The sequence below is a fragment of the Ornithorhynchus anatinus genome, chromosome 17 (assembly GCF_004115215.2).
Source record: "Ornithorhynchus anatinus isolate Pmale09 chromosome 17, mOrnAna1.pri.v4, whole genome shotgun sequence".
NCBI lineage: Eukaryota > Metazoa > Chordata > Mammalia > Monotremata > Ornithorhynchidae > Ornithorhynchus > Ornithorhynchus anatinus.
In genome coordinates, this window is record NC_041744.1 from 13,481,757 (window position 1) to 13,494,066 (window position 12,310).

General features: G+C 50.6%; 1 protein-coding gene across 4 annotated transcripts in view; it reads right to left on the reverse strand.

The window, feature by feature from the left end:
- Positions 1–4,791, reverse strand: part of BCAS3 (BCAS3 microtubule associated cell migration factor) — a 633,137-nt gene extending 628,346 nt beyond the window's left edge. For all 4 annotated transcript variants that reach the window (XM_029081827.1, XM_029081826.1, XM_029081825.1 and 1 more), the window contains exons 1-2: positions 4,712–4,791; positions 292–379 (exon numbers count right to left, since the gene is read on the reverse strand). In XM_029081827.1, coding sequence (XP_028937660.1) covers positions 292–362 — 71 coding nt within the window. In that variant the 5' untranslated portion in view covers positions 363–379; positions 4,712–4,791. The remainder of the gene's footprint in view (positions 1–291; positions 380–4,711) is intronic.
- Positions 4,792–12,310: the final 7,519 nt, after the last annotated feature.

A 12,310-nucleotide genomic window follows, 5' to 3' on the forward strand; every position in this document is an offset into this window, starting at 1 on the left:
CAGTTTGGAAGTCTAGAGCCTTTTAAGTCCGATTTTGACCTAATAACCCTAAGTAGTGAATTAACTTTAAAAAAAAAAAAAACCCAGAGAAAACCTCCCCCTGTGCAGAGAATTCTTGTTCTTCAGAAACTTACTACTTCTGTCGAGGCCCTCCTAAAGAAGATTTTCCTAGATTCAGCAATTACTTCTGATATTTAAATGAAAGATCTCAACATGAGTTACTAACAGCAGGTATAGAAAACAAATCACTTTTCGTCCGCCTCAACGGGGTGGATTTTGAAACGCGCTTACGTTACAGCTTGGGGACGAACCACAACTCCAGCGGTACAACGGCTCGGTCGACGAGGCGATTCCGTGGCCATGGCTGCTGTCAGGGCGCCTAGTCCCGGGAAAGAGACAGGAAGAAAAAAGAATGACAATAGGGAAATTCACTCACTCGCGTTTATCGAGCGTTTACTGTGTGCAGAGTACTGGATTAAGGGCTTGGGAGAGTACGAGGGCTCTGATAGACAACTTTGGATATTCCTTTTCTACCGATAACTGCCTCATCTTGTGCAAAATTCCCAGCCGTTTACATCGTATCACAAGTTGAAGGGAAAGTGGGGGAGTGCGAGGATGGGAAGGAGGCCGAGATATTTTAAGAGAAAGATGGGGGAAGGACGTGAAGTAGTCATTCATTCAACAGTATTTATTGAGCGCTTCCCGTGTGCAGAGCACTGTACTAAGCGCTTGGGAGAGTGCCACAGCACACTAAAAAGACGCATTCCCTGCCCCCAACGAGCTTACAGTCTAGAGGACAAAGGGACAAGTATGACAAGAGAAAGCGGCACGTTTATTTCACGTTTTTCTGGGTTGGTATCCACCCCAGCGCTTGGTACAGTGCCTGGTACATAGTCAAGCACATAACCGATACCGCGGTTATTATTATTACGTAGGCCCAAATTCAGAACCGAGAGTCCAAGAGAGGGCTCACATTAACTCCAGAGCACCGAGAGGAAGAGCTGCCAAGATCAGAGAAAGCACAGTTTAGAATGGGGTGGGGGTAAAGGGGTGGGGGGGGGAGGTGGTTTTCACCACGTACCTATTCAAAAATACGAGTGAACCGAAGTAAGGAAGCGTGCTCGACCTACTCAAGGATACTAGAGTCGCGAGGGGTAAGGGGGATTGGAAAAGGGGCCAGCACTACATTTATCCATGGCGAGTCAAATGAAGATAAAGATAGTTTTCCCTCAGCTAAAAGGAGGCCCGGGCCAAACTCCGTGGCCGGTCAATGCCAATCCGCCTGCCCCCAACTACACCTGTTGGCGATCCCCGAAACGGTCCGTAACGAAACTCGAGACCGACAAAATTTTATCCACGTGGCTGGTTTCGCCGGTCCGGGCGACCCACGGGTCTGGCAAAAGAGGGGCAACTCTCAGTCGAGAAACATCCCATCTTTCTCCTTCCCCTTGGAAAGGGGAGGATGTCTAAAGGTCCCTTTCCCTCTGAAGGGGAAGCGTGGAGACGTAACGTGGCCTAGTAGGTAGACGCAGGCCTGGGAATCAGAAGACCTGGGTCTTAATCCCGGCTCCGCCTCTTGTCCGCTGTGTGACCTTGGGCAAGTCACGTAATTTTCCTGGGCCCCTCATCTGTAAAATGGGGTTTAAGCCACGTGGGACATCTCTGTGTCCAACCTGATTAGCTTGCATCAAACCCAGCGCACAGTACGGTGCCTGCCACATAGTAAGCACTCATCAAATACCATAAGGGCAGGGACTGTCTCTATCTGTGGCCGATTTGTCCATTCCAAGCGCTTAGTACAGTGCTCTGCACATAAGTGCTCAATAAATACTACTGAATGAATTTTTAAAAAACCCAAAAACTTTTCAGCCGGCTGGCAGAGCTGGGACGCTTCCAGGTCTCCTCTAGATTGGAAGTTCGCTCTAATCTACTAATTCCGTTGTACTGTCCTCTCCCAAGCACTTAGTACAGTGGTCTGCACATAGTGAGCACTCTAAATACCATAAAAAAACAACTTTGCAGGAGGCTGGCAGGGCTGGGATGCTTCCAGATTTCCTTTGGATTGTGAATTCGTTGTGGGCGGGTAATGTGTCTGCCAATTCTGTTGTGCTGTCCTCTCCCAGGGGCTCAGTACAGTGCTCTGCACACAGTAAGCACTCAATAAATAACCACTGACTGATCGTGAGCCCGGGGTCCAAAAGCTCTAACGAGATGAGCTGGTTTGGGTGTCATGAAGTTCCTGTCCAACAGGTAAGATGCGAAGGGGTGGGCGGTAAGGGGGGGGGGACTCATTCATTCTTTAAATCGTATTTATTGAGCGCTTACTGAGTGCAAAGCACTGCACTAAGTGCTTGGGAAGTTACAATACAACGGACGCAATCCTTGCCTACCCCGAGCTCACAGTTTCTGCCCAAAAGCGTGCAAGACTTGAACCCGAGGCTCTGGGGGAGGCAGCCGCCCCCTAATTTCCCTTCCCGCCAACATTAATAATAATAATGGTATTTGTTAAGCTCTTACTATGTACCAGGCACTGTCCTCAGCACTGACATCAGAGAAGCAGCGTGGGGTAGAGCCCGGGCCCGGGAGTCGGAAGGCCCCCGGTTCGAATCCCACCTCTGCCCCTAGTCTGCTGTGTGAACTGAGGCAAGTCACTTCCCTTCTCTGGGCCTCAGTTCCCTCATCTGCGAAATGGGGACGGAGGCGGGCAGCCCCACGTGGCGGGGAATGGGGTCCAACCCGCTTTGCCTGTACCCACCCCCTCTCAGCGCTTAGTAGAGAAGCAGCGCAGCTCAGTGGACAGAGCCCGGGCTGGGGAGTCAGAGATCATGGGTTCGAATCCCGGCTCCGCCGCTTGTCAGCTGTGTGACTGGGGGCAAGTCACTTCACTTCTCTGGGCCTCAGTGACCTCATCTGGAAAATGGGGATGAAGCCTGGGAGCCCCACGTGGGACCACCTGATAATAATAATAATAATAATAATGTTGGTATTCATTAAGCGCTGATTAGACTGTACGCCCGTCAGAGGGCAGGGGCTGTCTCTGTTACTTATTTGTACATTCCAAGCGCTTACTACAGTGCTCTGCATATAGTAAGCACTCAGTAAATACTACTGAATGAATCGCTTACTATGTGCAGAGCACTGTTCTAAGCGCTGGGGTAGATACAGGGTCATCAGGTTGTCCCACGTGAGGCTCACGGTCTTCATCCCCATTTTCCAGATGAGGGAACTGAGGCCCAGAGAAGTGAAGCGACTCGCCCCCAGTCCCTCAGCGGACAAGGGGCAGAGCCGGGATTCGAACCCATGACCTCTGCCTCCCCAGCCCCTGCTCTTTCCGCTGCGCCCCGCTGCTTCTCTGATGACCCTGGGTCTCCCCCAGCGCTTAGAACAGTGCTCTGCACCTAGTAAGAGCTTAAATAGCAACGTTATTATGACTGTGAGCCTCACGTGGGACCCCCTGATGAGCCTGGATCTCCCCCAGCGCTTAGAACAGTGCTCTGCGCATAGTCGGCGCTTAACAAATACCGACATTATTAAAATGGGGATTAACTGTGGGCCTCACATGGGACCTGATGACCCTGGATCTCCCCCAGCGCTTACAACAGTGCTCTGCACATACTAAGCGCTTAACAAACACCAACATTATCATTAAAATGGGGATGAAGACCCCTCAGCAAATAGCAAGATTATGACTGTGAGCCTCACGTGGGACCCCCTGATGACCCTGGGTCTCCCCCAGCGCTTAGAACAGTGCTCTGCCCCTAGAGAAGCAGCGTGGCTCAGTGGAAAGAGCACGGGCTTTGGAGTCACAGGTCATGAGTTCGAATCCCAGCTCGGCCACTTGTCAGCTGTGTGACAGTGGGCAAGTCACTTCACTTCTCGGTGCCTCGGTTACCCCATCTGTAAAATGGGGATGAAGACTGTGAGCCCCACGTGGGACATCCTGATTCCCCTGTGTCTACCCCAGCGCTTAGAACAGTGCTCGGCACATAGTAAGCGCTTAACAAATTCCAACAGTATTATTAGTAAGCGCTCAACAAATAGCAAGATTATGATGACGGTGAGCCTCACGTGGGACACTCTGATGACCCTGGGTCTCCCCCAGCGCTTAGAACAGTGCTCTGCACCTAGTAAGAGCTTAACAAATAGCAACATTATGATTGGGAGCCTCAGGTGGGACCCCCTGATGACCCTGGGTCTCCCCCAGCGCTTAGAACAGTGCTCTGCACAGAGTAAGAGCTTAACAAATAGCAACATTATGACTGGGAGCCTCAGGTGGGACCCCCTGATGACCCTGGGTCTCCCCCTGCGCTTAGAACAGTGCTCTGCACCTAGTAAGAGCTTAACAAATAGCAACATTATGACTGGGAGCCTCAAATGGGACCCCCTGATGAGCCTGGATCTCCCCCAGCGCTTAGAACAGTGTTCTGCACCTAGTAAGAGCTTAACAAATAGCAACATTCTTATGACTGGGAGCCTCAGGTGGGACCCCCGATGACCCTGGGTCTCCCCCAGCGCTTAGAACAGTGCTCGGCACCGAGTAAGCGCTTAACAAATAGCAACATTATGATGATTCTTACAGGGCCCGGCACGTAGTAGGCGCCCGGCCAATGTTGTGATGATGATGATGATGCCTGTGATGGTGGGGGGAGGAGGAAGGTGCTGGGGCCCGGTGCCCCCCGCGCCCCCGGTGCCCCCCGGTGCCCCCTGTCACCTCCTCCGGCCGCCGCCGCCGCCGTCCGGCTCCGAGCTGCACTGTTTGGAGTCGCCCCCCCCCCTCCACACCCGGGGGGAGATTGACAGGCGCCTCCGCCTATGAGCGCGCCGGCCCGACCCCGTCCCAGCCAATCCGCGGCCCGCTCGGCCCCCCGGCGGGCCCCGCCCCCCGCCGCGGGCGGGGGGAGGAGGAAGGGCGGAAGGCGGCCAATCAGCGAGCGCGGGAGGCGGGCCGTCGCCCTCTGCCATCCAATCGGGTGGAGCCTCGGGGGAGCGGGCGACGGCGCCCCCCCCCGCTAATACAGGGGCGCCGAGGCGGCTGTAGGGGCTGGCACAGCTATAGGGGAGGAGGGCTATACGTTACCTACGCACGTGACGAGCCCCTCGCCGCGCGACCTGCCCCTCGGAGCGCCGTCGGGGGGGGGGGGTGGGGGCCGGTCTGTTTACTTCGACTTCTCGCGAGAGCGGGGCCGGGGCTCCGAGCACGTGGACACGACAGCTGCCAATCAGGCGGGCGGGCCAATCAGCGGGGGAGCGGCGCCCCGGGCGAGCCCCGCCCCCCTCCGGCCTGCACTTCCGGTCCGGGGAGCGGCGCCGCTGCGCAGGCGCAGTGGGGGGGGGGGGATTTCCAGGGCTTTTCCCGCGTTTTTGTGTCTCCCTTTTCCCCTCCGCCTTCCCTGTTTTGGGAATTTTCTCCACTGGGATCTGATGCACCGAATGTGATGGACTTAATAGCATGGACACGCAATCGGGCCCTCTCCTCAACTCCCCTCTATTCAAAGGGACGGTGTGGGATAATAATAATAATGATGGTATTTGTTGAGCGCTTACTCTGTGCAGAGCACTGTTCTAGGCGCCGGGGAAGATCCGGGGTCATCAGGGGGTCCCACGTGAGGCTCACAGGTCGGTGCCAAACACTGTTTTCAGCGCCGGGGTGGATGCAAGGTGAGCAGGTGGTCGTTCATTCAGTGCAGTCGTATTTACTAAGTGCAGAGCACTGTACTAAGCGCTTGGAATGGACCATTCATGCATTCAGTAGTATTTATTGAGCGCTATGTGCAGAGCACTGGACTAGGCGCTTGGCATGGACAATTCATGCATTCAATAGTATTTATTGAGCGCTGACTATGTGCAGAGCACTGGACTAAGCGCTTGGCATGGACAACTCATTCATGCATTCAATAGTATTTATTGAGCGCTGACTATGTGCAGAGCACTGGACTAAGCGCTTGGCATGGACAACTCGTTCATGCATTCAATAGTATTTATTGAGCGCTGACTATGTGCAGAGCACTGGACTAAGCGCTTGGCATGGACAATTCATTCATGCATTCAATAGTATTTATTGAGCGCTGACTATGTGCAGAGCACTGGACTAAGCGCTTGGCATGGACAACTCATTCATGCATTCAATAGTATTTGTTGAGCGCTGACTATGTGCAGAGCACTGGACTAAGCGCTTGGCATGGACAACTCATTCATGCATTCAATAGTATTTATTGAGCGCTGACTATGTGCAGAGCACTGGACTAAGCGCTTGGAATGGACAACTCGTTCATGCATTCAATAGTATTTATTGAGCGCTGACTATGTGCAGAGCCCTGGACTAAGCGCTTGGAATGGACAAATCGGAAACAGAGACAGTCCCTGCCCATTGACCGGCTTACAATCTAATCGGGGAAGGGGTCAGAGTCAGAGGTCATGGGTTCGAATGCCGGCTCTGCCACTGGGCTGTGTGGCCCTGGATGAGTCACTTCGCTGGGCCTCAGTGACCTCATCTGTAAAATGGGGATGAAGACTGTGAGCCCCACGGGGGACAACCTCATTACGCTGGCTCCACCCCAGCGCTTAGAGCAGCGCTCTGCACATAGTAAGTGCTTAACCAATACCAACGTTATTATTATTACAATTCGGCAACAGTTGTCCCGTGCGATGAGGCAACTGAGGCCCGGAGACGTGAAGTGACTTGCCCCAAGTCACACAGCTGACAGGTGGCGGAGGTGGGATTAGAACCCACGACCTCTGACTCCCAAGTCCAGGCTCTTTCTACTGAGCCACTTCTTAAGCACTTACTACGTGCCCATCGCTGTTCTAAGCGCTTGGGTGCACATACAGTAATCAGGTTGTCCCAGAGGGAGCTCATAGTTTTAATAATGATATTCGTTAAGCGCTTCCTATGTGCCTATTACTGTTCTAAGCCCTGGGGGTAGGTACAAGGTAAGCGGGTTGTCCCACATGGGGCTCACGGTCTTAATCCCCATTTTAGAGATGAGGCGACCGAGGCCCAGAGGAGTGAAGTGACTTGCCCGAGGTCACACGGCAGACACGTGGCAGAGTCAGAATTAGAACCCAGGTCCTTCCGACTCCCAGGCCGTGCTCTATCCACTCGGCCATGCTGCTTCTACAGTAAGCGCCCAATAAATAGGATTGAATGGATGAATTGTGAATTGGCCCTGTTGTCGGGCTCCCGAAATTACGGGAAGGAAGGGAAGAGGGATGGGGATGCGTATCGGGTGAAAGTCACTGTTCATTTAGGGCCTGGAGAACTGAGGGGTGCAAAGGGACAGGTCTAGTAAAGCACTCTAAAAACCTTCTTCCCTTAACATTTTTTTGGAAATGCCATTTGTTACTATGTACCACATACCGTACCAAGCACAAAGGCAGATTCAACATCATCCGGTTGGACACCCTCCCCGTCCCACCCGGGCCCACAGTCTTAATCCCCATTTTACAGATGAGTTAACCGAGGCCCAGACTTGTAAAAAAAAAAAAAAAAAAAAAAGGTGGTATTTTGTTAAGCGTTTACTATGTGCAAAGCACTGTTTTAAGCGCTGGGGGATACAAGGTGATCAGGTTGTCCCGCGTGGGGCTCACAGTCTTAATCCCCATTTTACAGATGAGGGAACTGAGGCACAGAGAAGTTAAGCGACCTGCCCAAAGTCACACGGCTGGCAAGCGGCAGAGCCGGGATGCGAACGTGACTCGCTCAAGGTCACGCAGCGGACAAGTGGCAGAGCCGGGATTAGAACCCAGGCCCCGATTCCAGATCTGCTCTCTATCCACTAGGCCGTGCTGCGCCTAGTCTAGGATTTTGCTGTCTTTAATACTGACCATCACGGACCAACTAACGGTATGCCCGGGAAGAATTACTTTAGGGAAGAATTTTCCATTTGAAGCACCTTTCTGAATCGAGCCTGCTAAGAACAAAGCAAATCTCTGGGAAAGTGCCAAAACAAGCATGTACCTTCTATGCCAGGCCACCTAACGGTTTTCAGGCTTGATGCCCAAATTTGTCCTCAGGGCAGGACGTCTGGGCAATGCCGTGTCCTTCCCCACTTGAGTCAATCAGTCATATTTATTGAACACCTACTGTGTACAGAGCACTGTACTAAACACTTGGGAGAGTACAATATAAGAGAACGATCCCTGCCCGCAGTGAGCTCCCAGTCTAGTGGGGGTGACATTCATTCATTCATTCAATTGTATTCATTGAGCGCTTACTGTGTGCAGAGCACCGTACTGAGCGCTTGGAATGTACAATTGGGCAACAGAGAGAGACAATCCCTCCCCAACAACGGGCTCACAGTCTAGCAGGGGTGACAGGCATTCAATCGTATTTATTAGGCGCTTACTGTGTGCAGAGCGCTGTACTGAGCGCTTGGAATGTCCAATTCGGCAACAGAGAGAGACGATCCCTGCTCAACAACAGGCTCACAGTCTAAAAGGGAGAGACAGCAAAACAAGTAGACAGCCATCGTACTCATTGAGCACTTACTGGCATTCATTCAATTGTATTTATTGAGTGCTTACTGCGGCCCAAGCACTATACTAAGCGCTTGGGAGAGTTCAGTATAACAACAGACATATTCCTACCCGCAGCAAGCTCACGGTCTTGAGGGGGAGATAGCCGATAACATAAAGGAATAGATAAATTACAGCTCTGTACAGATTTATACCAATGATACAGATATATATAAACCGAGCACTGAACTAAGCTGGGGAGGGTACAATATAAAAAACGTATTCCCTGCCCACGAGGAGATTGCAGTCTAGAGGGGTAGACGGACATTAATGTAAATAAAATAGAGATATATACATAAGGGCTGTGGGGCTGGGAGGGGGAATGAATCAAGGGAGCAAATAAATAATTACAGATGTGTACCGAAGTCCTGTGGGGCTGAGGGAGGGGTGAATAAAGGGAGCAAATCCAGGTCCAAAGGTGACGCAGAGGGAGTGGGAGAAGAGGAAATGAGGGCTTAGTCAGGGAAGGGCTCTTGGAGGAGATGTGCTTTTAATGAGGCTGAGGACCTCAACTATGCAGTCCAGAAATCGGACAGGTGGAGACCAATCTGATCCTCCAAACGGGGATGGGGGCACGGAAAGAAGCAGAACGACCCCTTGTTCAGTGCCTTAACACTGAACGGGATGGATGCTTTTCTTCAGCTCCAGAGAGCTTCTACTTTGTACGTGAAAGAATAGTTCCAAGTTCTCTATACAGGAGCCTTTCTGGTTATTGTTCAACAATTAACGGTCTTCCCCCAACACCCACGGGATGGTTTCTTAATATGTGCTTACCACTATCGCTGGGCGGGCAGCATGGCCTAGTGGAAAGAGCACAGCGCTGGGCATCAGGAAACCTGGGTTCTAATCCCAGATCTGCTGGGTAACCTTGGTCAAGTCTTCATTCATTCATATTTACTGAGCACTTACCGTGTGCACGGCGCTGTCCCAAGCGCTTGGGAGAGTGCAATACAATAAACAGACATATTCCCTGCTCACAAAGAGCTTAACTTCTCTGTGCCTTAGTTTCCTCATCTGTAAATCGTACTTTCCCAAGCGCTTAGTTCAGTGCTCTGCACTGAGTGTTCAATAAAAGCCATCAGTTATCACTGCATTTAGCACGTAAACACGTTAAAACCATAAACTGCAAGAACTGAGTGGACACCAGGTTTATCCCTAGTTTAATATTACTACCTTCAGTAGGCAAGAAAGAGCCGAAGAGGATTGACACCCCGGCAAATAGGATATGGAAGAATTAGCACTCGGAGAGGATTTTCTATTAAGTAGGCAATGCCTCCGGCCAATCAGAAGGGAGCTCAGAATTCAATCTCATAGAAAATAGAGTTGATTTTTCGACTTAAAGCAACTTTCCACCGATCCCTATAAACTGAGGCATAAAATGTCATCGTCCCTTTTGCTTTTATTAATGAAACAGCCAAAAATGGCAATGGAGATCTCCGTCACGATATGCACATTTCTTTTATGCCTCACCCACTCTGTTTTTGTCTGAGAATCTGAATTTTGCAGTGAGGTCCTCTAGACTGTAAGCTCCTTGCGGTCAGGGAATGGAGCTACCAATTCTGTTGCGTGGTGCTCTGCACAGCTCTTAATAACGTTGGTATCTGTTAAGCGCTTACTATGTGCCGAGCACTGTTCTAAGCGCTGGGGTAGGTACAGGGTAATCAGGTTGTCCCATGTCAGGCTCACAGTTAATCCCCATTTGACAGATGAGGTAACTGAGGCCCAGAGAAGTGAAGTGACCTGCCCACAGTCACACAGCTGACAAGTGGCAGAGCCGGGATTCGAACTCATGACCTCTGACTCCTAAGCCCGGGTTCTTTCCACTGAGTCACGCTGCTTCTCTTAGATTGGGAGCTCCTCAGGGGACAAGGCCTGTGTCTAATTCCCTCTTGTATTCTCTTTCCCAGTGTTTAGTACAGTGTGGTGCACCCGTTAGGTGCTTAATACTATTACTACTCTGCACCCACTAAGTGTTCAGTACCACTGATTGGTTGATTACCTCGCCTGCATGCTGCATACCAGCTTGTTTCAACTACCGGTGTAAAGATCTTATTTGACTTTTTGAAGTGTCTTTACTTTTGGAATTACACTTTTTCTTTCCACCTCACTTGTGATTTTGATTGCATTCGAAAAGAGTGATTGTGTCTGAAGTTCTTCCTTTATTTCTTTATCTCCGTCGCTATTATCGGCTGTTTTCCTCATGACTCTAAAAAAAAAAGTCCTCCCTCTGTCTTCTATAGCTTCACGACTATGTGTTTTGGCCACTGCCCGTCTTGCACGTTCTCAGACGTGTTTAACGACACAGAAAATTCTCTAAAAAGGAAAGGGGCAGAGAAGAGAGAAAAGCCTCCATTCGGGCATCATAAGGAGCGAGCTTTCGATCGATGAGTCGATCGATGGTACTTCTCGAGCGCTTGCAATGTGCAGAGCACTGTACTAAATGCTTGGGAGAATACAATGCAGCCGAGTCGAACTTTCAAAGAGATACTACCCCATGGCGCGCTGGTACTATGAGAAACTCAGAGACGACTAAATGACCGACACAAAAACAAGACAAAACAAAGGGTAACTTGTTGTTTTCAAACTCAAACCTGCTGGTGAACTGGTATGTTCTGTTCAGCAGCCAACACTCTGTGAGCCAGGAGCCTCCGTAAACATAACCAGACAATAAATCATTGCATCACTACCAGCAGTTTTGAGGCAATCATCGAAGAGTGCTTATTTCCACAAGCCTGGCCTGTGTCACAGAGGAAAAACTCACTCCGAGTTGAATAATGTGGGACAACTTCATTGCCGGAGCTCGTCGTTCTCTACCTTACAGCGACGCCCAATCACACATCGTCCGGGACCTAAACTGCCCCTCGTCCAACTGGATACGCGACGGATGAAACGACGACGACGAAAATCGGACCCAAATCCCTTGGTGGATGGACTCTGGAAATGCTTTCCAGACGAGTATTCTAGAGCAGTTGATTCTCTGTGCCGTGTTTTGCCCCCGCCGCTTATTAGAGTCTCTGTTTTGTTTTTAAGCATACTAGGTCATTGCATCATTTGACCCTAGCAGTGAGGAACCAGCAGGTGATTATAACTATTGTGCAACCCTAATACGTCCTATATAACAGACTACTCCTTCCCCAGTCCAGATACCTAACAACATCAGTCATCGGAGAAGGGGGGAAATCGTAGAAAGGGAATAATCTCCAAAAGGGGTTTTTCTAAAAAGTATGTTTTAAAACACAGACCCATCTGTGAGGAAGCAATTTCAGCATCTAAAAATTGATGACGCTAGATCGACGGCCCCGAGTAGTGGTGTCCTGTGGGAACGCGTCTCTTGCTTTGTCACAGCTTAAATACGGCAATCCATAGGATCTACTGGGTGTCTGTTTAATGATGTTGGTATTTGTTAAGCGCTTACTGTGTGCGGAGCGCTGTTCTAAGCGCTGGGGGAGATACAGGGTCATCGGGTTGTCCCACGGGAGGCTCACAGTTAATCCCCGTTTTACAGTTGAGGTAACTGAGGCGCAGAGAAGTTAAGTGACTTGCCCACAGTCAAGTCTCTGTTTACAGAGACTGAGCCAAGCATTTGGAAGAATTCGATAAGTGATCCCTGCCCTCCCAGAGATTATAATCTAATAGGGGAGAGACATTAAAATGGATTACAGAGAAGAGGGTGATTGAGATATGAACAAAAGTGATGCAGAGAGTTCAATTCTTAGATGACATCCAGGAAGCTTTATGATTTCAGAGATGTGGTCTGTCAGATTTGAAAGGGGAGTGAGCAGGAGGCAAAAACGAG